This window comes from Corapipo altera, unplaced genomic scaffold, assembly GCF_003945725.1.
Source record: "Corapipo altera isolate COAL_440 unplaced genomic scaffold, ASM394572v1 80, whole genome shotgun sequence".
Taxonomy (NCBI): Eukaryota; Metazoa; Chordata; class Aves; order Passeriformes; family Pipridae; genus Corapipo; species Corapipo altera.
Genome location: NW_020885025.1, coordinates 175,163 through 199,192, shown reverse-complemented (window position 1 = coordinate 199,192; position 24,030 = coordinate 175,163). Strand labels below are relative to the sequence as shown.

At 56.1% G+C, this 24,030-nt stretch overlaps 2 protein-coding genes across 2 annotated transcripts in view; both read right to left on the bottom strand.

Annotated features, from left to right (window-relative positions):
* Nucleotides 1-9,191: 9,191 nt before the first annotated feature.
* KLHDC7A (kelch domain containing 7A) lies at nt 9,192-12,880 on the bottom strand. The gene is made up of 2 exons (XM_027668064.1): nt 12,388-12,880; nt 9,192-12,339 (listed from the first exon to the last, which is right to left on the bottom strand). The coding sequence occupies exons 1-2, from the start codon at nt 12,573-12,575 to the stop codon at nt 9,825-9,827; spliced, it is 2,703 nt and encodes a 900-aa protein (XP_027523865.1). The 5' UTR covers nt 12,576-12,880; the 3' UTR covers nt 9,192-9,824.
* Nucleotides 12,881-17,289: 4,409 nt separating this feature from the next.
* Nucleotides 17,290-24,030, bottom strand: part of IGSF21 (immunoglobin superfamily member 21) — a 40,757-nt gene continuing 34,016 nt past the window's right edge. Inside the window, exons 4-10 of the mRNA XM_027668069.1 lie at nt 23,257-23,375; nt 22,267-22,382; nt 21,580-22,027; nt 18,608-18,693; nt 18,044-18,236; nt 17,914-17,952; nt 17,290-17,543 (exon numbers count right to left, since the gene is read on the bottom strand). Coding sequence (XP_027523870.1) covers nt 17,470-17,543; nt 17,914-17,952; nt 18,044-18,236; nt 18,608-18,693; nt 21,580-22,027; nt 22,267-22,382; nt 23,257-23,375 — 1,075 coding nt within the window. The 3' untranslated portion in view covers nt 17,290-17,469. The remainder of the gene's footprint in view (nt 17,544-17,913; nt 17,953-18,043; nt 18,237-18,607; nt 18,694-21,579; nt 22,028-22,266; nt 22,383-23,256; nt 23,376-24,030) is intronic.

The window sequence follows — 24,030 nt, the reverse complement described above, 5'->3', positions numbered from 1 at the left end:
AAAACATCCCCTGCTCCATAAGGAACTAGAAGGCTGCTGTGTTGGAGGACTTGGGCTGGTTGGAAACACCTGAGCTCCCAGGGAGAAGGGCTGTCAGGCAGCTGTTTGCACATTATTGCTGTTTATTATCTTTAAAGCCAACGCTCCAGAGAGTTCCTTCTCTTGCCTGATGCGGATTAAGGTATTTGCAGCTCCGGGTGATGATAGACTGGCTGCAACATCCCAGTGCCCTCGTGTTCCTGATGGAAACATCAAGGCAGACAGGTCCCTGCTAATGAGCCACCCTGCCCTAACGAGCTCGTGTTTACAGACTTGGGAAAGGAGGGAAAAAAATAGGAGAAAGTCAGAAAGTACAACCGTGCATCATCCAGACATGGTTCCCTTTTACAAAGGGCTGGTTTTAGTATGGCTGCTTTTCCCAGCCATCCCGACCCGCTATTTCAGCCCTCGTTTATCACCCCAAACGAGGAAGGGAGGAAAACAACCCCCTCCAAAGAAAAAAACAATTAGCTGGAAATGAACCCCTTGTAACGGCTGCATTTTAATTACAAACAAAAAGCTCCAAATAGGCCCATCATGCAGAAATAAAAAAATTGGGATGCTTGGCTTGTTGCAGATGCTTTTCTGTGTGCAAATGGTGGTTATGGCTTCGTCTCTGTTTATTGGGATGCAAAGAAAAGCGGGAGAGCAGCTGTGGAGCCACCCGGGAGGTCTCCCCGTGGCACACCAGGGTCGGTGCGGCTGAACCCTCCCCTCGGCCGAGCCCGGAGAGCCCCGGGGGGGCTGCACGTGGAGGGGGAGAGAGGTGACATGGGGAGTGGGAATTTGAGCACCCACCCCCCTCTTCCTGGGGACAAACCCCTGGCAGGAGGGTGGGATTGGATCCTGGGGTGAAAATGAAGTGGGTGAGTTTTGCTGGAGAGCTCCTGCCGTGCTGGGAGAGCTCCCGGCTCCGGATAACAAAATTGGGTGGAACAGGCAGGATGATCCCCCGGGAATGGTGCTTGTGTCTGTGGGGCATCATTTTCCAAAGGCAGAGCTAATTTAGGCAAGCCTGGGCTTCAGAGCTCACAGAAATTATTCCAACCTGGAATAATGTGGAATCAAATCCCATTAAATTCTTGTCTGGAGCTCAGAGAACCCCAGGCTGGGGGTGCAGATCGAGGGGGACAAACCTAATGTTTGAGAATGGGAATTTGAGCATCCCACCCCTTGTTCCTGGGGATGAACCCCTGGCAGGACTGTGGGAGTGCAGCCTGTGACGGAAATGAAATGTGTGTCCCTGGAGAGCTGCATCCTCCCGGCTCCAGGTGCCAAACCAGGGTGGAGCAGGCAGGAGGATCCCCCGGGAAGGAGCCAAACCGGGGTGGAGCAGGCAGGAGGATCCCCTGGGAATGGTGTCTGTGTCTGCAGGGCATCGTGTTCCCAGGGCAGAGCTGATCTGGGCAAGCCTGGGGTTCAGAGCCCCCAAAAATCACTTCAGTGCCCCACAGTGTGGAGTCCAATCCCATTAAACTGCAGTGTTATTTTCAGGGATCTGGATTCCGGATGGAGCTGAGAGCGCTGGTTGGTGTTTGAGATGTCTGGGATTCTCTCCCCGGGAGCTTCTCTCCAGTGCCTGGAATTCCTTTTGACAGGGGGCTGCTGTTTGGTGGGTTCGTGACTCAGAAGTGACATTTCCCGGCTGGAGCAAAGGGATCACCGGTGGGAATGCTGGAGCCTTGTGTCCATATCCATGTGAAACAGAGCAAGGAGGGAGCAGGGAACCCCAATAGCAGGGGACCCCAATAGCAGGTACCCCAATAACGAGGCTGGATGTGGCCAGGTTGATGTGTTCCACCATCCTTAATGGTGGAGTGTCTGGGATGAAATCCATGGATAATAAATCCTCCAGGATGCTCCACATCCAAGCAGAGCAACTGGAAAGGCTGCACCAGAGGCTTTGCAGCTGGAAGTCGACAACACACTCTGGGAATGGCAGAAAGTTCCAGCCTCAAATGAGATGGGATTCATTCACTGCAAATTCAGTCGACGGAAAATCAGGAGGACTTCCCTTTAACCTCACTGGCCTTGGGAATTCCGTGTTGATTTGCTGGCCAGGAATTGAGAAACAGGATAAAAGGGAGAATTCACTGTTTTTCCACCTGGTTGATGCAAAGTTTGACATGTGGTAAGATGGATTTGGATATTTGAGGACTGTTTGCAGCGGGATCAGTGCTCTTTGGTGGTGAAAACGATGCTGCTTTGGGATGGAAATGGTATTTTGGTAAAGTTGCTTCCTTTTTTGGGGGAGGAAAAAAAAAGGAAAGAGGCTCTTTATCATTGAACCAAGTGCAAACCTGTTTCCAGCCTAAGGTTTTAAATTCTCTCTGTGAATATTTTGACTGTTTTTCTGCCGTAAACAGGAAAAAGGAGCCCTTTGCTGGCATTTCATCCTGCTCTTGGCGAGGGAGGCGGATCCCTGGGAGCCTCCCGCAGAACGCGAGGGGGTGACGGTGACACGGGGCCGATGGAAACCTTGTTGTGGGAGCTTTAGGGCAAACAAACCCACCCCGAGAGCAGCGGCGGGGCTCAGAAAGCTCAGCCTGAGCTTCTGACGGATCGAATTTGCGTGTCACTGAGACTCGCTGAACCGCTATTGTGCGGATTTTTCTAAAGATTCGCAGCCATCAGAGAAATGCAACATAATTCCTACCCTGTTCATCGACCGCCGGCAGCGCGGGGAGTTAACCCACTCCCTGCCGGGCTGGAGCGCTCCCGCCTCCTCCTCCCAGGGCACTTCACTGCCACCCCGAGTTACTCTCGGCTCAGCTCCTTCCCCGAAACAAAAGCACCTCTATCGATTCCTAATTATAGCAGTTTTGTCTCTTCTTTTGGCCTCCCTGCTGCTTTCTCAGCGGCTCTCAGGGACCACAGCGCCCTGTCACGTCCTCCAGCACCTTCTTCCTCCTCGCAGGAGAGGAAGAGGAGCAGAGCTCCCTCGGTGTGTGCCGAGCTGCTGCAACCTCGGGTTGTCCATGGGATGGCTGGGACGGAGCCAGCGTTCCCGTGCTGGGATCCTTCCCGGTGCTGGCTCCTGGCACCGGCCCTAAGCCCTTTATCAGCCGTGCCCATGAGTGTCCTCAGGCAGGGCTGAGTCAGCGGGCCGGGGCTGAGCCCGTGTCTCGCCTCCTGCCCGCACGTAAGGCAGGAAAAGTGGGATGGAGGGGGCAGAAAATCCTCCTGCGCCCGGAGCTGGAGGTTTAAAAAGCAGATGTGGGGAGGCAGCGTGGAAGGACCCCCGGTGGGGATGCACAATTCCTGTGGGAGCTGGAGGGATTGGAGGTGATGGACCTATGGAATGTGATCCCTGGGCTGTGAGCAGGGTCTGAGCAGCACTAGAAGGGTGGGTGGGGCTGGAGGTTTTTCTGCCACGAGCCCCACATTGGCCTGGCAGGAGATTTCCGTGGCTGTGTTTGTGCTGGGAACTGGACAGGGGCTGCTGGGCACCATTCCCAGGGGATTATCCCGCCTGTTCCTCCCAGTTTTGGCACCTGGAACCAGGAGGAAGCAGCTCTCCCAGCACGACAGCAACTCTCCAGCGTTTCGTACCACTGGTGCCTCCTTAACAGTGACGAGGTCTCCAAAATCCCTCAGGAAACTGGGCTGGGCTAAATCCAGGTGGGGGATGCAGCTCAGTGCAGGTGTGTGAGTCCCTCAGACCTCTCTGGTCTTGTGTCCAGGCTGCTTTGTCCTGGATTTGGGGCCAAGTATGGCCCTGGGCAGCCCCAGTGAGCTTTGCAGGCTCAGAGAGGTGAGGAAGGGACTCCAGCATTCCCAGGGCATCAACCAGGGATCACAGCACTCCCAGAGCATCAACCAGGGGCCACAACATCCCTGCAGCTTTAATTGTGGATTGCAGTGTTGATCAGGGATTGCAGCATTCCCATGGGATTAACTCTGGATCACAGCACTAACCAGGGACCACAGCACCCCCACAGTGTTAATGGGGGATCAGAGCATCCCCACATTATCTGATGATCACAGCATTCCTGCAGCAATAACTGGGGATCACAGCATTCCTGCAGCAATAACTTGGGATCGCAGCATCCCTGCAGCATGAACCCAGCTGCTTTCCTGAGCTGTGTTGGAGGGACACAGCCCCTTCCTCCTCTTGGCCACCCCATCCCTGCACATCTCACACTTCACTCCTCCCATGTGTCCTGGGCTGCTCAGGGAGTGTGTGGTCCCCGTGTTTGGCTCTGATGGGTGACAGCCCATGAGGGTGGATGCTCTTCCCAGTCTCCCCCGCTCCTGGTCTGCTCTGTTGCATCTCCTCTTATCCAGGCAAGGATGCTCCCAGCGTGCCCACTGCTTAGAGACAGCGTAAACTAAGCAGAGATTTAATGAAACAACGAGAACTCAGGAAGATTCTGAGATCCAGAACTAGAAGGACCTGAGGGAGAGGCTTCCCCTCGGCTTGGGATGGGGCTGTTCACCAAGGGATCCCTCAGCCATGGAGAAATCCAGCATCCCATCTCTCTGTGGTGCCTGCTGTCTCCTTGGGATCACATCCAGCTCATGTCCTCCTTGCCACCATCCTCAGGGGGGTTTGGTGGGGTGTCCTGTTCCTTGGGATGGATGAAGGAGCTCTCAGGGGCTGGGGGATTCTCTCCTGGGCAGGGTTTGGGTGGGATTCATGGCAGGTGTTGCCATTCGCCACCTGTACAGGAGCTGCAAGAGGAGACTGAACTGCAGGACTTCAGATATTTCAATAAGGTCCATGAAAGGCAGCTGGGAAGAGCCCAGCTGCTGCTTTTCACCTTGGAATCACTGCCTGGTGCCTTGTGGTTTTGGTCCAAAACCAGCTGAGAACCATAAACCCCTCTCTCCTCCTCCTGCAGCTCCCGGAGATTTCCACTCTCCTCCTTCGGCTCTTCTGTAAATAAAAATGAGCTTTATTGATTTTATTTCAGCAACAGAGAAATAATTTGCCTTTGGCCTGAGCTCTCAGGATGCAAAACCCCAGCCAGGAGTGTGTTTCTGGGTCTTTTTTCCTCCTTTTATAGTGTTTCTGATGTGTGTTTATGATGCCAGCACTGACACATCCTAAACTACAGCGTGGCCATAACCCCCGGAAAAAACTCCCACCGGGATTGAAATAGTGCCTGGCAAATGTTCCCTCCTCGCTGGAGCTTGTGAATCAAAAACCATCAAGGGTTTAAGCCGAGCCTTGTGCCAGGGAGGGAGAACTTAACGCCGGAGTCGGTGCTTATTTTATCACGGTGCTTATTCACTCTCAGCCCTTCTCCCTCCGAACGCCGGCGGGGTTTTAATTAAACACTCATTGGCCAGGCTGTTATTCCAGCTTGGAAAGCCTCCAAACGGCCGTGTTTTTTTCCCCAAAACGATCGCAGGGGGATGTGCTCTCCTCCCCCCGTCCTCGGCAAGGTTTGTCTTTGCAAACGCCGCTAATTCGGGGCTGGCGGGACGCCGGCGCTGCGATAGCATCTTTCATTAGCGCTGACCTCCCCGCACTCCGAGGAGCTGCTGCCCTTCCCGGAGCGCTTCCCTCTGCCTGCTGCCAGGAAACGGCCCCCGGGCACCGAGCAGCAGGTCCGGGCCTTGTGCTGAGCCCTGGTTTGTCGGGGTCGGTTTGGGAAGAAGGGAGCGGCTCTGTCTGCACAGCGGGGCTGCTCCTGGTGTGAACCCTGCAGAAAGGCTGAGGTTGGTGCCTCCAGGGGTCACTGGATTAGGTGCAGGAGGGTGAAGAAAGGAGTGGGAGAGGACAGGAAATCTCTCCTCCTCGTGGCAGGGTGGGAGTCTGCCTCTCCCACACGACAGGACATGGGGAAACAGCCTCAGGCTATACCAGGGAAGGTTCAGGTTGGATATTAGGAAAGATTTCTTCACTGAAAGAGTGGTGAAGCACTGGAACAGCCTTCCCAGGGAAGTGGTGGAGTCACCATCCCTGGCAGCACTCAGAAAACACGTGGGTGTTGCACTGGGTGACCTGGTTTGGTGGGCACGGGGTGTTCGCTCAAAGGTTGATGACCTTGGAGATCTTTTCCAGCCTCAATGACTCTCTGATTCCTTGACTCGTGGAACCTTTCTGATGGCAGCACAACCCCTGGCAGTGTAGATACGTTTGTAGACAACTCTTCAGAGGGTCTGGGAGAAACAAGGACCAGGGGCTGGGAGGTGTCACCTCCCTTCCAGCACCCAAAGCCGCTGCCACGGGTCTTTCTTTCCCTTCCCCTGGCTTTAAATTCCCACCCAGCTCCTCAAGCACTGACACAGCTTTGCTCTTGCTTGTCAGAAACGAGACACTTAATTTGTCAGTTGGCTACGCTTAATATTTCTTTCATGTGTGGCGTCGATTTTCAATGCAGAACGTGTCTGGATAAGCTCGTTTTTCACTTTTTGGGTCTTTTTTTTTCTCACCCTGCTGTAGCCAAAGCATTGAAGGTAGTTGTGTTTAACTAATAAAAAGAAAAAGATTTTAAAATGCTGGGTTTGCACTTCTTTAATTGCCTCCCAATTGCCATTCACGGGGTGAAGGCAAAGAGAGCGACGAGCAAACAAGAAACGTGTCACTCGCCAGGTTTTTATCATAATCAAAAATGTAAAAATTGAGAATTTGAATCAATGTACATGAAACCGTGTAATTGGCTAAATAAACATGGTGGGGGCAGATAATGGGCCTTCCTGATTAGAAGAAAAGTACTGAATTTTGTGCTGAGGTTATATTTGGTCACAGAGCAGCATAGTTTGGTGGTTGCATCATTTTTCGGGGAAGATGAACCAAGCAGAGGGGGCTGGAGGGCAGTGATGGATCCAGGCTCTGGTGATGAAGGAGCTCTTTGCTGCAAACATTCTTGGGACTGTCTTGAGGGAATTACAAGGATCCAAGATTGTTAGTGGATGGTGGAATTCGGTTTTCCCAGCTCTCACGAGCCCAGGGCTAGGAGTGTTGGCTCTTCCTGGTGGTCCTGGATGCAGTGGGGGCCTGGCTTGCAGAGGCTGCTCTTGCAGCAAGGGAAGATGCTCCCAAGAGCAGGATCTCCCAGGTAAAGCCCCACCCCAGCTGGATCTATTGTGACCTCTGAGTATTTATCCTTCCCTGGACTCACTCGGGGTGGTTTGTATCTCCTTGGGGGCTGTGGAGTTCATCAGGATGCACCACGTGCCTCCCACCCCTTTTCCCCATAAATTGTGGCAGCTTTGCCCAATCAATGAAAATAAAGAATATCTGATGTCCAAGCTGCACTGAAACTGCTCCATAGACCTGTGGGAAGTCCATGGTTGGAAGCTGTTCCAGCAGAAACATGGAGCTGTGTGTCAGCACAGCTGGGAATCGACATCTGGCACCCGGTGGTGGTGACAGGAGTTGCCTGGTGATGCCACCACACCTGCCAACCCTCCTAAGACTCCTCCTCTGCGCTGGTATTTGGGAGCAGAAAACAAACCACCCAGGACTGAGTATCTGTTTGCATTTGTCCTTCTCCCTCTGCCTTCCCTCAGCCTCAGCCAGAAGTCATTTCCCTGTCAGCCATGAGTCCTGTCCCCCTCAGCCACAGCATTCCCGCAGGTGTTCTCGCTCCAAACCCGCTTGTCCTTCCCTGCAGAACAAGCACGGGATGTCCCCAGGCATCTTTAATCTCCAAAATGCCTCCCCAGGTGAACCTTGTTAATATTGGAGAGTGCAGGAGGGGGGGGAGAGCTGCCCCCCCTCCGTCCTTGGTGTTCATCACTTACCATCGGAATGGGAACGAGGAAAAGCTGCTGGATCTGAGCTTTCAGCCCAGCAGCAAAGGAGTTAAAGGGAAGGTGAAACATTAAACAGAGGCCCCATGAGAAAGGCAGGATCCTGGGAAAGCTTTTGTGGGGATGAAAAAAATAAGCTGTCACCTGGAAGGGCTCCAGCTCCCACCTAGCCCGGGAATTCTCTGCTCCCCAGCACCCAACCGACGGGGACGGGGATGCCAAAATCTGGGATACCGATGGGGACAGGAGGGTTCTGCAGGTTGCAAAGGGCTGGGTTGTGCCAGGGCAGCAGCTGGTGTCTGGGTTTTGCCATGGGAGAAGTAGGACTGCATGAGAGGGAATTGAAGAACAAGGAGTCACATAATAACAATAAAAATAAGGAGGGTTTTTTGACTCGTAAAGTTTATCAGCCCAAGCTGGTAAAACAGAGCCACCCTGGGATGCAGGAGGCTGCAGTCCTGGCACAGCAGTGCTGGGATGGTCCTGCTGGGGTTGGAAGAGGTGGCTCCAGGGTGGGAGGAAGAAGCTGGACTGAGGAAGCTTTTAGCCCAGGGAGAGGGAGCATCACACACCCTCCGGCAGCAGCAGCTCCAGCCGAGGAGCAAAGCTCAGGCAGGGTTAATTAACACAAGGTTTCCTAATGCTGGGTGGGTGCCACTGACCTTCACACAAAGCCCTTGAAGGCAGGAACACGAGGTCTCCAGGCAGTGACCAAGTGAAGTAATAAATCCTTTGGGAGCCCTTTAAGAGAACATTAACTTGAGCTTTCCTAAAGCACCCGAGCAGCGGGGTGGGAATTACCCGGGGGAGCTGGGGCAGAAATCACCCAGGGGAGCTGTGGTTGCCCCATCCCTGGAAGTGTCCAAGGTCAGGTTGGACGGGGCTTGGAGCAACCTGGGCTGGTGGAAGGTGTCCCTGCCCATAGCAGGGGGTGGAATGGAATGAGCTTTAAGGTCCCTTCCAGCCCGAAGCACTGTGGGATTCTCTGATAAGTGGGGATACCAGGGGCTGCTCCAGCACTGTCTCTTTATGTACAAGCACTTTACACACGTCCACGACTTCATGCTCGTGGCCTGCAGCCACTGAGGAGGCGGGTATGGGAGGGGTTTGTCTGTCTGGAGCTGCTTTGGTCTGTGTGGGGCTGACAGATGACTGATGACAAGCTGTTTGAGGGGAAGAAAATGCAATTACCCAAAGTAGGCTTTTGGCAGGACATGGAGACGATGGAGTGAAGTTGGGGAGACCTGGGAAAAAGGTGATGAAGGACCTTCTGCTCACATCCAGGGCCCTTGTTTGCTTTTGGTTGCCTCCTCAGAGCTGCTGTTCATGCAGTAATTAGTGATGTAAAACATGCATCGGGCGCTTTGTTCCCATTAGACTTGGCTACAGTTAGAAATGAGGCGCAGCAGTAGCCCGTGGTTAATTTTACCAAATGTTCTCTTTAATTTCATTTAAAACCAGCTGTCTAGAAATCCACAGTGCCTATTTACATCACGTGCGTATAAATACATAGACAGATATATATATAATTCCATTCTGAGGAGAAGGTAAGGGATAACAAGGCACTGGTAGGAGCAGGGCACCCCCAGCCCCCAAGCTCCAACCCTAGGGGATGTGGGAGATCAAACCTGAAGGCTCAGTGCTGATAGGGCTGACCTTTGGGTAGTACCTCCGTTGAGATCCAACCTCCCTGCCATGTTCCTCCACCCTAAAATCCACCATGTGCTGCGTGTCCATGTCAATATTGAACACCTGGTGCCTGAGCAGCCACTCCAGGGGCAGTGAGCAGCTGGGAGCCTGCAGGGATCCGCATTTATTTGCATCCAAGCAAACACACCTGTGTTTAAACACCTCTCACCAAGGAGCCCGCCCAGCTCCTGCTTTGCTCTTCCTTGTGTCCTCAAGGCTGGGGTTCCTGGCAGTCGCCAAGGGCAGTTTGTTTCCCTGCTCAGTCCCTGTTTGATGGAGGGTGGGGGTGACACGGTGCAAAGTGGGCCAGTGGCTTCTCCTCCCGGCTCTGACCATCACATCACACCTGAGCCACCACCGGTCATCTCACGGGACCAAACCATGGCCGCTCAGACCTGAGTCTGTGCCGTCCCTCCCTGCGGCAGCACCAGCACGGCTGGGAGAAGGCTGCCATGGGGCGCGGGGAAGGGCCGCAGCTCCTTGGCCCCGAAGCGTGGCGAGACGTGGTCGGCCAGGAAGCGGAGGTGGAGGCGGCGGCCGAGGCAGTGGACCAGGCTGCCCATGGCGGCGCACTGGAAGCCAGGCGGGTCAGGCAGGGCGTAGTTGGCACACTGGTACCACAGCCTGGCCCCAGCGCCGCAGCGGTGGACGCTGAGGCCGGTGCCGCGCTGCCGCTCGAAGCGGTAGATGAAGCCGTCGGCGCTCACCATCTCGGCCGTCCCGTCCCTGCTGCCCACGGCCGGGCCGGCCCTCCAGCTGTCCCGGCGGGGGTTGTAGCGCAACAGGACGTAGCGCAGGGTGCCCCCGGTGACGTAGATCTCCCCGTGGCATGCCGTGGCCGTGTGGGCCACCGCAAACGTGTCGTGGGGCAGCGGCGCCACGAAGGCCCAGCGGTCACGCCGGGGGTCATAGCGCTCCACCGTGCACAGGCACTCGCCGCCGATGGCGTACAGGTGCCCGTCCAGGGCGACAAGTTTACAGCGGGGCCGCGCCTGGTTCAGGGGGCAGATCTCCCTCCAGACGTCGGTCAGGGGGTCGTAGCAGAAGACGCGATTGGAGGGTCTCTGTGCCTGGCCCACGCCCTCGCAGCCGGGCACCACGAAGAGGTAGTTGAACATGCTGCATGTGGCGCAGCACCGGGACAGCACCTCCGGTGGCACGTGGCAGAGGTGGTGCCAGCAGTCCCCTCCCTCGTCGTAGTAGCAGAGGCGGCTGGGGCGGAGGTTGGGCTCCTGCCCGCTGACATCTGCCACCACCACGAACATCTTCCCCTCCATCCTCCGCCGCAGGATCAGCTCCCGCTCGCCGGCGTTGAGGCGGCCGTAGATGGAGGGTGTCCTCAGCACCTGCAGGTAGTTGTCACTCATCACCCTGTAGGCAGCCTCCTGGAGGGCTCTGAGCCCCTGCGCCTTGGCTGTGCTGAGCACCTCGTAGCAGTTCCCCAGGTCCAGGGGGGTGTCTGGTGGCAGCTGGGTGGGGTCAGGGCTCGCCACCAGTCCTGGCTGGGGATTTCCAGGCAGTGGTGTTCCAGCTGGAGCTGTGACCCCAAACCCCTCCATGGGCAGCTGGAGGTGGGGGCTGTCGGCGATCTGGAGGATGCTGTTCCTGCGGCTGGGAGACGGTGGCTCAGGAGAGGCCTCTGAAATCCTCGTGGGTGGTGGGACTGTGGAGGAGGTGATGGAATCACGTACTGCCAAAGCTGGGTCCTGCTTCTGGGTTGCAAAGCTCTGCAGCTCTTCATTGACCTGCTCGGAGCTGCAACACTGGGATATTCCCAGAGGGATGTAGGGGAGACACTTCTTCTTCAGCACTGACTCGGAGATGGACTGCACGTAGTAGTCGTAGACTTTGCCTCTGAGCCCGGGGACCATCCGGTTGTCCTTGTCCTTCCCCTGCCTCTCAGGGATGTAGTTCTCCTCCACCTGGATCTTTGCGACCGAGGAGAAAGAGTAGGAGGTTTCGGACTCTGCATCACTCGCTGTCATCAGCAGCCCCAGGTTCGACGTGACACTGAGGGTCCGGATGGATTCCCTGTTCCCCTTGGTCTCCCTGCTCATGCTTCCACCAGCCAAATCCTTCTCCGTGCTCTGGGAACATCCATCATCTGCCATCTGGGCATTGGAAATCCCTGGGGAGACCCTGGTGCTTGGGGCAAGTGTTTCCTTCTCAGAATGGCTGCTCAGTGTTTCAGCCACATTCCCAGGGTCATGAGAGCTCGGCTCACTTCCCAGCTCCATTCCCAGATCATTTCCCAGCTTGCTTCCCAGCTCACTTGCCCACTCACTTCCTGCCTCATTTCCTAGCTTGCTTCCCAACTTGCTTTCCAGATCACTTCCCTGCTCAATTCCTGGCTTAGTTCCCGACTTACTTCCCAGCTTGCTTCCTGGCTCACTTGCCAGCTTATTTCCTGGCTCATTTCCTAGTTTGCTTCCTGACTTAGTTCCTGACTTGCTTCCCAGCTTGATTCCCAGCTCACTTCCTGACTCATTTCCTGGCTTGTATACCAACATGCTTCCTGACTTACTTCCCAGCTTGCTTCCCAGCTCACTTCCCAACTCACTTCCCAACTCATTTTGCAGCTCATTTCCCAACTTGCTTCCTGGCTCAATACCTGGATCGCTTCCCTGCTCAGTTCCTGGCTTGCCTTCTGACTTACTTCCCAGCTCGCATCCCAGCCTGCTTCCCAGCTCCCTCCCCAGCTCCCTTTCCCTCCTGGTGGGACTGAGCTGGGCTCTCCCGCGGGTCAGTCCCTGTTCAGTCTCCTCTCCCTGCTCCTCCCCGCTCGGCGCCCTTGGATCCCCCCGGAGGGGCGGGAGCCGAGTCCTGGGGATGCTCCCTGGGGCATCCCCACCACCCCTCCTCACCTCCTCACCCCACACCCTCCTCCGCCGCGGACCCACCGCCCTGTTCCCATCCCCATCCTCATCCTCATCCCCATCCCCATCCCCATCCCCATCCCCGACCTGGGGAAGGTTTTCCCCGGGCTGTCCCTCGTCCCTCAGGGTTTTGCCCCCGGCACGCGAGCGGTTCCTGTAGAACCTGAAGGCCAGGGTGAGGAGGAGCAGCGCGGCGGCGGACAGGAGCAGCTTCCCGGCCAGCGGCATGTCGGACTGCCAGGGCACGGCTGCCCGCTGGGGCATTTTTCCATCCCGGGAATGCAGAGCGTCCGATTAATGATTGCTGGGCGAGGCTGAAGTGTGGAGCCGAAGGTTTGGGACAAGGTGACTTTGAGCGGGCAAAGCCGGAGGAGGTTTCCGGACCAGCTTTGCGTGTCTGGGCTGGGCTGGGCTGGGCTCCAGGGAAAGGTGAGGCCCAGAGCAGGTGGCACAGAGCCGGCTTTATGAGCCTGGGAAACAGAGAGGCTCAGGGAAAAGCAACAGGAAGCACAAAGGGAGGAAAAGTATCCCCTCGGAGCAGCCCGAGCTGCCGCCTCTTCATTTCTGCTGCTGTTTGAAAAGGATCACATAACCGGAGGGGGAAACTGTTGCTGCGGAGAAAAGTTGTTTTGTTTGAAAATGCTTCTCATCCCTCGCTGCAGACACAGGGAAGGGAGGGAGAGCGGCCGGAGCCGGGAGACCTTTGGTCTGACGCCGAGCAGCTGCTCCGCGGGGCTGGGTGGCGGATCCGGGGCCTCTGTTCACGGCACAAAGCTAACGAAGGGTGACGGGAAATAGCCCGGAAGCTCCCGGGGTCTCTTGGAGGCCAGCTCAGAAGTGGCAGGGGAATTAAGAGCTGGTGGAAAAGGAGCTGGGGACTTTGAGAGGGATAAAAGCCTGGCACTGAGGAGAAAATAAAGGCAGGAGTTAAACTGCCGCTGGTGGCTGCCGGGATCAGCAACCTGCATCCGTGGGCAGGAGCAGAGGGATGGACCAAGGAAAGGAAACACAAGGATTAGGATCAGGAAGAGATAAGGGATGGGAAGGGATGGGAGAGATGTGTGTGGGGTATCCATGGGGATTGGAGTCACTGTGGGGAAAGTGAAGCAGGATGATGCCAGGCTGTGCCACACTTGCTTCCTTCTCCCACTGGGAAGATGTTGACAATGAGCATGGTCTGAATTCCAGAGATTTAGGGGGATTGTTGTCCCTGTTGTCCGCAGGGCAACCGGGGCCCAGTGCTTCGACTGTGGCAGGGGAAAAAAGGAGGGAACTTGGGGAATGGCTTTGCTCCCCACCACCCTGGCTGTGCTACTGCTGAGGAGATCCCTGAGTGATTGGAATTCAAAGGGATAAACTGAATTTCCTTTCCCTGAGGGGAGCATCTCACATGCTGAGAGATCCAGAAAGAAACAAGGGAGAAAAGAAACAGCCAAAATATGGGTGGGGATGGGTGGAAACTCCTGTTTCTATGCAGGGACTCACTCCCTGCTCACTCGGTCCCAATCCAGTGGGATTTTCCTGCAAAATGAACCCAGGTGACGTTATGACAGGCTGGGTGTGATGTGTCCCAGCTGCATAGGTCATGGGTAGGTGTGGTGGGAGGAGGTCTTGCCACAGGTCTTCCATGGGTGGTGGGTGCTCAGGAGCTCATTGGCAGTGCCCTCCCCCTGCCCCGGAGCAGCTGATCCCCAGCAGCCCCTCAGAGCCCGGGCACTGCCCTTTGGGACGGGGAGGAGCAGCTGAACCCCCTCAGGGCACGTCCCCCCCCCAAGCACCTGCGAGGGCTGGGAGGGTCCCCTGCCCCTGCTGAGGGGCTGAACTTCTTGGGATGGGTTTGGAGAGGGTCCATGGTGCTGCCAGAGGGGCTGGATGTGTATCTGACTCTAGACCTGCCAGGGATGCTCCTTGGATGGAGGATCATGTTCTAAATAGCAAAATATTTATAACTCTATATAAAGAGGATGGAAAAGAAGCCTTGGTGTAAACTCCCAGTGCTGGATTGGCACTTGGGGACCCCTGTGCATGTCCCTGCTGGCAGTAGGGAGAGCCCACCAGAGGCTTCTGAGGGAATGTTTGGGATGTTGTCACCTTGTGTGGGAAAATGCAGCAATGAAGAGATTGAGGGGAGGAGGATATTTAGACTAAAATCTGGACTTCGGAGCAGGGATGGTGTGATGTATCCCTTGGATGCATCTGGAGCTCACACCAGAGGCCAAACCAGCACCAGCCAAACCCACCCAGCCACTCTCCTCCATCCTATTTGGCACAGGGCCCAAAAATCTATCATTGGGGGCTTGGTCTGGCCAAAACCTTGGGAAAAGGGTTGTCCCTCCTACCTGTAAACCCAGAAGGTCCCGAAGCTGAGGGTAACAGGGACATGTATTGAATCTGGGCACGTGTTTCGGGGCTTGGCTAATTGGCAAAGGGTCTGGCCACCCCCTGACCCCCGGTTTCTTCGTCTCTCCTGCCTGGTTTTCATTCTGCAGGAAGATCTACAAAGATCCCGGCATTTGAGAGTTGGGAAGTATGAATTATGCATGTGCTTGGCAGCCCCGTGAACCCCGGCCCAGTAATGAGGTGGGGGAGGCAGGGGAAGTACCAAGCAAAGCTCCTACTGCCTTTCCCAACCCTACTGAGCCAGAGAATCCCTGGTTTTGTGTCCCACACCCTCGTATCCCAAAGAACCCATGGCAGAAATTCAGGTCCAACACATAAACCCCTATTTATCTCTGCCTCTGGGAAGGATGATCAGTGGTGTCGGGGAGCAGGAGAAGCAGCGGTGATGTCTCGGCACTTGTGACTCTAATTGAATGTAATTACCTCTTCCAAATTTTGCTAAAACCTTTTCAAAGTCCCCTGAAATGAGGGAACATCGATAACGCCGCTCCTTGGGGTTTTCAGCTCTCGTCAGCCCTCAGAAAGGCGCTTAATTTTTTACAAGCTAATCATATCTCTTCGGTAGGTTGTCAGCCGAGGATCTGTCATCTCTCATCAATAATGAAACAACCTGAGCAGCTCTTTTCCCCTCCAGCCTCCTGCATTATTCACTGCCAGAGCCTCAGACAACGGGATGTGTGGTAGGGGGAACCGGGGATTTAATTGTTGTCCTTTGTAATTACCTGGAGGAAGGTGGCTGGGGGTGGGGGAGGCAGGGCTGGCGGGTGGTGGGTGGAGGATGAGAAGGGGTGGGAAGGAGGTGAAGGCAGGGTCCAGCAGGGCATGGATGGGTTCCTTTGGTGGGCTGGCACCTCTTTGGGCCCCTTGCCTTGGGGGGAATTTGGGAAAGCAGGCAGCACCTCTGCCCGGAATGAGGAGGGGCTCCCAAGTCCCCTACGTTGATGGGGAGAAGATCCCAACCCATAGATGGGCCCATCCCCGGGGAAGGAGCTGAGCGTCCCAAATTGGGGTGGATTTGGGATGCAGGACCACTGAGCCCACCGTTCCTCTCCCAGCTGTTGGAGGGGGAGGTCACGGTGCTCCCGAGTGGGCACCAAGCAGAGCTGGCCGTGGTGGCACCGCCGCCGCAAAGCTCCTCATTTCCACGGTGCCGGGCTAAACCCGCCGCATTTGCATTTAAATGGAGGTTTGGGCGCCTGTAAATCCTCATTGTTTGGAGCGAGGAGGCCTAATGGTTGTTTAATCACGTCGGGATGAGGCCCCTGGAGCATCTCCAATCCAGCGAGCAGGGCAAGAAGCATCCACGGTGTGTGGGGGGGGCCCTCCTGCCCACTCCGTCCCCGGGGGTGTAAGTTGAGTCACGGAGAGTTCCCCAAAAAATGAAGGTTCCTCTAGAAAAATGAAGATTTTCCTCTCATCCAGGGAGGAACAGTGGAAGCAGCTGGAGAAGAAGCAGGTCTGTAGGGATCTGGATGCTCAGATGCTGTTCCTTCGGGATGAAAGTGGAGCTGCTGATCCTCCCACATCCCAGCCAGTCCCAATCCATCCCCGTGTTGCTTCCAGTCCAAATTATAAACTGTGGGTTTTGTGGCCAGGAAGAAGCTCCTGACCTGCTGAGTGGTTGTTGGGCTCCTTTGGGGCTGGGAAATCGCTCACAGCGAGGTTGGCAACAGAGCAGGGAAGGGATGGAATCTGCTTAATAATAATTAATCATAATAGTAATAATGATGCTTAGCACTCGTCCGGGGCTTTGGGAAGATGAAGCACCACACGGCTGCTGGATAATCTTCTAGGATTAGGAGTTCCCAGAGGAAAAAGCAGGGGAGCGCCCCATCTTTGGGATCCTTTCTCCCCTGCATCTGCTCCCCAGGGATCCCGGATGCTCTCAGGGTACCAGAGGGCAGGAAAACAGGGAAAACCCTGGGTATCCTCTGTGGGCATCTTCCAGCGCTGGGCAGGGCTGGGGCAAACCCACCTGGGTTTTGCCATCCTGCAGTAGGACTAACACCCTGCCAGGACTGGGGGCCACAGGAATATTGGGGATCTGTCTGTGCTGGACCATTATCTGTTTCCATGGAGATGATTAGTTAGGAGGGACGGGGAGGGTGGCATGGAGTAGGGGAGGGTGCAGGCTGGTGCCTGACGGGACCCGCTGCCCACTCATGTGTGAGCGCTGACATTTTGGGTTGGGAGCTGCCTGTCACTTGTGATTCACCACCAGCCCGGGACGAGTGCTGTGCACGGCCCTGGCTCCCAGCAAAGCCGCTTCCCCCAGCCCAGCCTCGGAGAAGGCCAGTGATCTGCAGCTTTTGGGCTCCCAGCCCTGCCACCCACACGTGTGTGGGCTTGTCCCCAACCTCCCTCATGCTGGGGACACGTGCAGGGCCTTCCCCTGCGGATCTGGAGCATCTTGGTGCAGTGGGAATGGTGTAACCAGATTTTTCCAGGGGAAATTTGGTCCTTGAATCATAGACATCCCCCATCCCCCTCGAAGACCTCACAAAGCCTGCGGGTACCCTGAGACAGCGCTGGGAACCCCAGCACAAGGTAAAACATTAATTACAACCTTCTACCAGGGGAGGTTTTTCTTTTTCCTTTTAATTAAATTGTCTGAAGAAGCCAAGACACAGAACGGGAAGAGATCGAGACTGTAAATAGATTAGAAAAAAAAAGAGCGAGAGAACCGATGGACGGAGGTGGAGATGCCGGGTGGAGCCATATGGAGGAGGAAGAGGAGGAGGAAGAGGCAGGTGAAGCTTCACGTGAGCTCCAGGATCACTGTCAGGGTGAGCGCCAAAACTAACCTGAAGCCACAGTGGCCAGTAAGTGAACCTGGAGAAGAGGAAAAAAGGATGGGCAGGTCATGGAGCTGCGTCTCGCTGCTTGGGCTCAAAGCAGGATGGGGATCAACCGCTTTTTTGGGGGAGATTCCCCCTTCTAAGCTTGCTATGGAGGTTGTGCGGGGTGGGAAGCAGGTCAAGGATGTTGTGGAGAGCATCTGCAGGGACCCTTTTTTGTCCAGGTACATCCCTGATGCCAAGGGGGAGGGCTTGGGATAAGGTCAGGAGGGATGGCCAAGGGCTTGGAATGAGGCAAGGAAAGATAGCCACGGGCTTGGGACAAGGCAAGGAGAGATCCTCTCTGCACAGTCCTTCCCTCCCCGGGTGCTCCGTGTTGAAGCACCGGTGCTACCACCACTCACCGTTGGAGTCTTCTGGTCCTCTGGGAATATTTGGATTTTCTAAGGAGAAAGAAACAGCAGAAAGACAGTTTTAGTGGGGAGGAGATGAGTGAGGGCATGTGGAGGGGGGCTGAGCCTGTGGTGAGCGCACCGAAGACGATGAGGCGGGTGTGGGTGTCGGTGGAGCCCAGAGGGTTCTGGGCGGTGCAGCGGTACATGGAGCCGTTGAGCTCGGCCGGCACCCGCTCCAGCACCAGCTCCTTCCCGTCGTGCTCGGCGCTGCCGTCGAGGAGCCGGCTCCCCACTCGTGTCCAGGTGAAGAGGGGCTCTGGGAAGACTTCGTTCTGCAGGGAGATGGTGGGGGTGAGATGGGACAGAGAGCGAACAAACCCCGTCTTGTGCCTGGAGCAAGGATGGGGTGCAACTGAAAGCCTGGAGTCCTGGAATGGTTTGGGTTGGGAAGGACCATAAGGCTCATCTCCTCCCACCTCCTGCCATGGGCAGGGACACCTTCCACTAGCCCAGGTTGCTCCAAGCCCTGTCCAACCTGGCCTTGGACACTTCTGGGAATGGGGCATCGACAAATTCCCTGGGCAGCCTGTTCCAATGTAGGGACCATGATGCGACCCAAGGCCACCAAACCAACCCCACAAAGTGCTGGTGGGGATGCAAGGCTGTCCCTTGGCATGGCACCACCTCTGCAGCGGGTGCTGACCTGGAATCCCTGCACCAGGATCCGCACGGTGTCTCCGACGCGGGCTCTCGTCGGGGTCATCGTGATCTTCGGGCCCTTGGGAGCAACTGCAAGGGAAGGGGACAAGGGACATCAGCAGAGCACAACATTCCCGGAGCCCTTGGCTGAAGTTAATGATGCTTTGATGGATAACCATGGTGAGGGGGTGGATCCAGTCCAGGGGGGCTGGTGGCCCCGTGAGTGATGAACAGACTGAGTGATGTCTGAGTGACTGATGGACAGGTAGGAAAGGACCCCGCAGGTGGAAGAACGGGAAGAGTGTGAGACTGATGGATGACTGTGATGGGATACACTGACGGTGAAGGATGGATTTCCCAGTCAAGCCCTTCTCTGCTCAGAAACAGGTGGCGAGAGGGGTCAGGCTGGTTTGAAGCACCTCAGAGAAGCATCCCCAGGACGAGGTGACCTCAGCGAGTCACACACAGGTGGTGGTAACACAGGAGACAGTCATAAAGCTTTGCTGGCACAAAATTCCAGGCACAGTGTGTAAAAAAGAGGGAATTCCTTTTTCCATGGCAGACTTGGGGTGTTCATGACTGGTGCGTTGAGAGGAGAGGCAGCGATGCCACCAGTCCTGCTGGGGTGAAACCACCATGGTGTGCCCCTGGCCTCCACCATGGTGGGGAGTGGGGATGTCCCATGGGTGGGATGGGAAAGCCCCAGGAGCTGCCTGGTCTCTGCGTGGAAGGAGCCTTTGGCAGGCTCCAGGGAGAAAATGGGCAGGAAGGAGGTTGTGCCTTGCCCAAAGTGTGGGTGTCACCCCTCGTACACTCAGGCTGTGCCAGGGGTGGGACAGACTGAGCCTGGACGTCACCCAGCACAACACAGAGGGACAAACAGCCAGCAGGAAGCACGTCAGTGTATGGGGGTGGACACTGGCCCTGGAAAGGGCATCCCATGCCCTGGGATGCTCTGCAGGGACACGCACCACAGACCATGGGCTGCACTGGCTGTGCAGGATCTGGCCCTTTGGTGCTGGACCAGGGGTGATGGGCTGCAGGTGATCACACCATGCCATGGTTGGCACCAGGAGGCAGCTTTATGGAGCAAAGCAAGTGGTTTGTCTTGGTTTCAATCCAGCTTTTATGGAGAATGTAAATATATATATTTATTTATATATATATATATATATACATACATATATATACTATGAATATATAAGCAGGGTTAACGGGGGATGGTGCTACGATGGTGCCCAAAAACGGGTGTGACTGGTGCTGGCTGGGCACCCAGTGACGTGCAGAGGCTGGGGGCACCTTAGGGCTGAGGAATGCTGTGGCTTTGGGGTGGGGTGAGCTTTACCAATACAGGTATTGCAGTCCTGGGGAAGAGCAGCAAACTGTGAGGTCTTGGCCTCATGGGAGCCCCAGTGAGGGGACACCTAAGCCTGATGAGCTGCAAAGGGTGTGAAAATGCAGGATGGAGGTTGTTTTTTGGCTGGCTGGATGCTGGGAAGGAGATTTAATGCTCGATGGGCGGGAACATGGAACACAGGGCCCTGTCTTGGCAAGGGAGCCACTGCCCCCCTTGTTGAGTGCCAACCTCCCCCTGACCTCCCCACTGCCGACAACCTCCCGCTAATTGAGGTGTTTGATGAGCTGAGGAGACGCAGCCCCAGCGCTGGGAGGTCTGCGCTGGCTGCAGCCGGTGCCAGCGAGGAGAAGCTCTCCAGGAGAGGCCACGGCAGCCAAGTGAGTGCTCCACTTGGCCAGGAGCAAAGCCCGGGCTCCTCCACCTGGCTTGAGGGGAGGGAGGCTGGAGCAGCCTGCCCAGAAGGCTTCCCTGAAGCTGGGAAACCCCAGTGGAGAGCTCAGACTCCTCTCACAGGGAGCCAGGAGGAGCTGGGGAAGCCCCAGCCCGGGCGGGAGACTGGGAGGGAGCTCCACCGACCTGTTCACCAGCTCCTGTGGTCACCTGAGCAGCTGCTGCTCTTTTGTGATTCCATGGCTTCAATCCCATCACCCAATCGTAGCTGGGGCCTCACCAGCCCCACAGGATGCCTCTGTGCAGGAGCAAACTGCGCCCCCCCAAAATTCCCCCTGGGATGAGTTGTGCGGTGATGGCCAACAAGAACCATGGCGTGTCCTTGGATCTGCTGGGACTGGGTAGAGGTGGATGGAGGTGACACCACTCTGGGGTGAAGGGGTGTGTCCGCCATCCCCAACAGGACCTTGGTCCAGAGGGACTCCTCCATCCCATCCCTTCCCTTCCCACAGTTACATCCCAGAGGTAACAGTAAGGGGTGACACCAACTCCCCTCCACCAAGCACCAGGTCCCCAACACAGCCCTTCCCCCCCAGCTCTAGCACCTCCTTCCTGCTCATCCCAACATCCAGAACAGCCTTGACTCCCCCAAACCAGCCCCTTTTTCCCCTGATCCTGGTCCTATGTCCCCTCCCGACCAGCAAACCCACGAATGGGAGGCCCTCAATACACAGCAAACCCCTTCTCCTGCCTGTTGGATGCCCAAAGCCCCCTCCCCTCATCCCTTCTTTTGTGGAGCCCTTGTTGGACCCTTCCAAAACTCCCTCCCCTCATCCCTTGTTTTGTGGAGCCCTGGCATCACCACCTCCTATCCTATCATCTTGCAGCTCTATGTGGCACCTCTCTTTGACTCACGGGCACCTCAAGACCCCCAAGAGAAGAGCAAAAATACAAAAGAAAGGAAAAAAAAAGGCAAGAAAAACAAAACAAAACAAAAAAGGGGAAAACAAAAAGAAAAAAAGGAAAAAAGAAAAAAGAAGAAAAAAGAAAAAAGAAGAAAAAAAAGAAGAAAAAAGGAAAAAGAAGAAAAAAGAAGAAAAGAAGAAAAAAGAAAGAAGAAGAAAAAAGAAAAGAGAAAGAAAAAAAGAATAAAAGAGAAAAAATGAAAAATTTACAAAAAAAAAAAAAGTGTAAAAAAGCCAAGAAACCCCCCCAGCCGGGCCACTTACCGAGGGTCACCTCAGACTGCATGGGCATGGAGAGCGCCGGGTGCTTCACCTCGCAGCTGAACAGGGCCTCGTTGTCGATCTGGGGGTTCAGGGTCCAGGTGAGGGTGGCTCTGGCCTCCACGGTGCCGTCGCTGACGGGCGCGTGCGTGTGCCGGAAGTAGTAGATGGGCTCAGCCACGTGCACCCAGCGCGGGAACTCGCGGCTCACCACCGTCTCGGGGATGGGCTCCGTCACCGCCTCCCGCTCGGCCGCCAGACCCCGCGGCGGCTCCGCTGTGCCCACGGCTCGCCCGACCCCCAGCTCACCCTCGGCCGCCAGTGATTTGGGCACCTTGGTGTCGTCCAGGTCGCGGTGCAGGAGGTTGCGGGGGGCCCAGCTCCCGGCGCCGGCCGGCGGCTCCGGCAGAGGGGTGGCCTCGATGGGCTCCCCATCCCGCTTAAAGTACACCTGTGTGGGGACAAAAGAGTGGTGATCCTGATGGGGACATCGCCGGCATCCCTTCAGGTGGCTTTGGAGGGAGCCCCTTCCCAGGGTGAGATTTGGGGAGCAGCAGCCTTAGGCAATAGCCTTTATGTTACATTTGCCCTATAAAAGCAGCAATGTATATAGGATATATTTTAGGTATTCCTGGGTTTATGATTTCAGGTATCCCCAGGAGGGGTAGCCCCCCAGGGGGCTCAGCTCACCAGCGGGGCAGGTTTCCCTCCGGACACCACACACACCAGGGTGAAGTTCTGGGCCTGGTAGCGGCTGAACGGCGCGGGTGTGTCGGCGGCGAGCACCGAGATGGACGTTGGGGGGGCTGCCGGGAGCAGAGCGGGGTGTTGGCACGGTGTCCTCAGGACCCACCCATCTACCTACATCCCCATCCTCATCCTCATCTCCCTCCCTGTCCCATCCCCACTTCCATCCTCATCCCTGTCCCCATTCCCATGTTCATCCTCACTCCCATATCCACATCCATCTGCATCCCGTTCCCTATCCTCATCACTGTCTCCATCTTTGTCCCATCCTCACCCCAATTTGTCCCATCCCCAACTTCATACCCATCCTCATCCCCATGGGCATCCTCGTCCCTCTCCCCACCCTCCCCCTCATCCCCATCCTCATTCTAATCCCTGTGCCCATTCCCATGACCATCCTCCTCCCCACGTTCATCCCATTCCCCATCCTCCTTCCCCTCCCCATCCTTGGCCCATCCCCGTCTTCCAACACATCCTCATCCCCATGGGCATCCTCATCCCTCTCCCCACCCTGTCCTCATCCCCACCCCCAAACCTGTATCTTCATCCCTCTCCTCATCCCCATGTGCATCCTCCTCCCTCTCCCCATCCCTGTTCTAATCCCTGTGCCCATTCCTGTCCTCGTCCCTGTGTTCATGCCATTCCCCATCTTCCTTCCCATCCCCATCCCTGTTCTAATCCCTTTGCCCATTCCTGTCCTCATCCCTGTGTTCATGCCATTCCCCATCTTCCTTCCCATCCCCATCTTCATACCCATTCTCATCCCCATGTGCACCCTCAATCCCTTTCCCCATCCCGTCCCCTTGCTCATCCCCATTCCTGTTCTCATCCTCACCCTCATCCCCATCTCCCTCCCCGGCCCTGAGGATGGGAAAAGGAGCCTAATCCCTGCTGTCCCATGGCCCTGAGGCCCCACAGTGTTTCCCCTCTCACCCATGACATTGAGGAACACGTTCCCGGAGGCCAGGACCACCTTCTCCCGCGTGGCGCGGTCGTAGATCCCCACGTGACACTCGTAGGGCCCGTTGTCCGAGATGCGAACCTCGGGCAGGCTGAGGAGGACACACAGCACTCACCACCCCACCCTGGCCTCGTTTTCCCAGGGATGGAGCGGTCGGCACCCGGATACCCAGGCCTCGGACGGGGCTGCTCCTCCCCGGTGTCGGGGATCAATAAACTATTAGTAAGTGCCCAGGCTGCAGGAGGGAGCCCTGTAATGCAGTTTAGCAGCTGGAGTTTACTGGCCCTGACAGCTCCTCCGAGGGGAAGTAATTGCATTATTGAAAGGAGACGTAGATGGGAGGGAAAGGCACCGCCAGGAGCAGAAACCCGTGACCTCGGCCATCGAATGCCTGTGGAATGCCTGTGGAATGCTGACGGAACCGGTTCAGCCCCGCACCTTCCAGGCCACCCCACCACAGTAAAACGGGCAGATAAAAGCATCAAAAGGCCAAACTCAGAGCAAACCCAGAGCACTCATCAATCAATCTTTTATCTAGAGACTTTCTGTGGATCTGGGAAAAACAGGAGAGGAGGAGTTGTGGAAAGGATCGCTGCTACTGGAGGTGGAAATGCTCTGCTGGCTGCAAAGAAGCCACTTTGCTGACTGGCAGCATCCGCCTCCCCAGTGGGCAGCATCTTCCCACCTCACTGGCCAGCTGCATCCCACCCTGCTGGTCCTCAGCATCCCACCCTGCTGGTCCTCAG

Bases quoted from the DNA above. Each gene is read 5' to 3' on its own strand.
- KLHDC7A (XM_027668064.1), bottom strand. From the start codon at position 12,575: ATGCCCCAGCGGGCAGCCGTGCCCTGGCAGTCCGACATGCCGCTGGCC. The intron at 12,340-12,387 runs GGATGGGGATGG...GGATGGGAACAG, and splicing joins CTTCCCCAGGTCGGGGATGG to GGCGGTGGGTCCGCGGCGGA.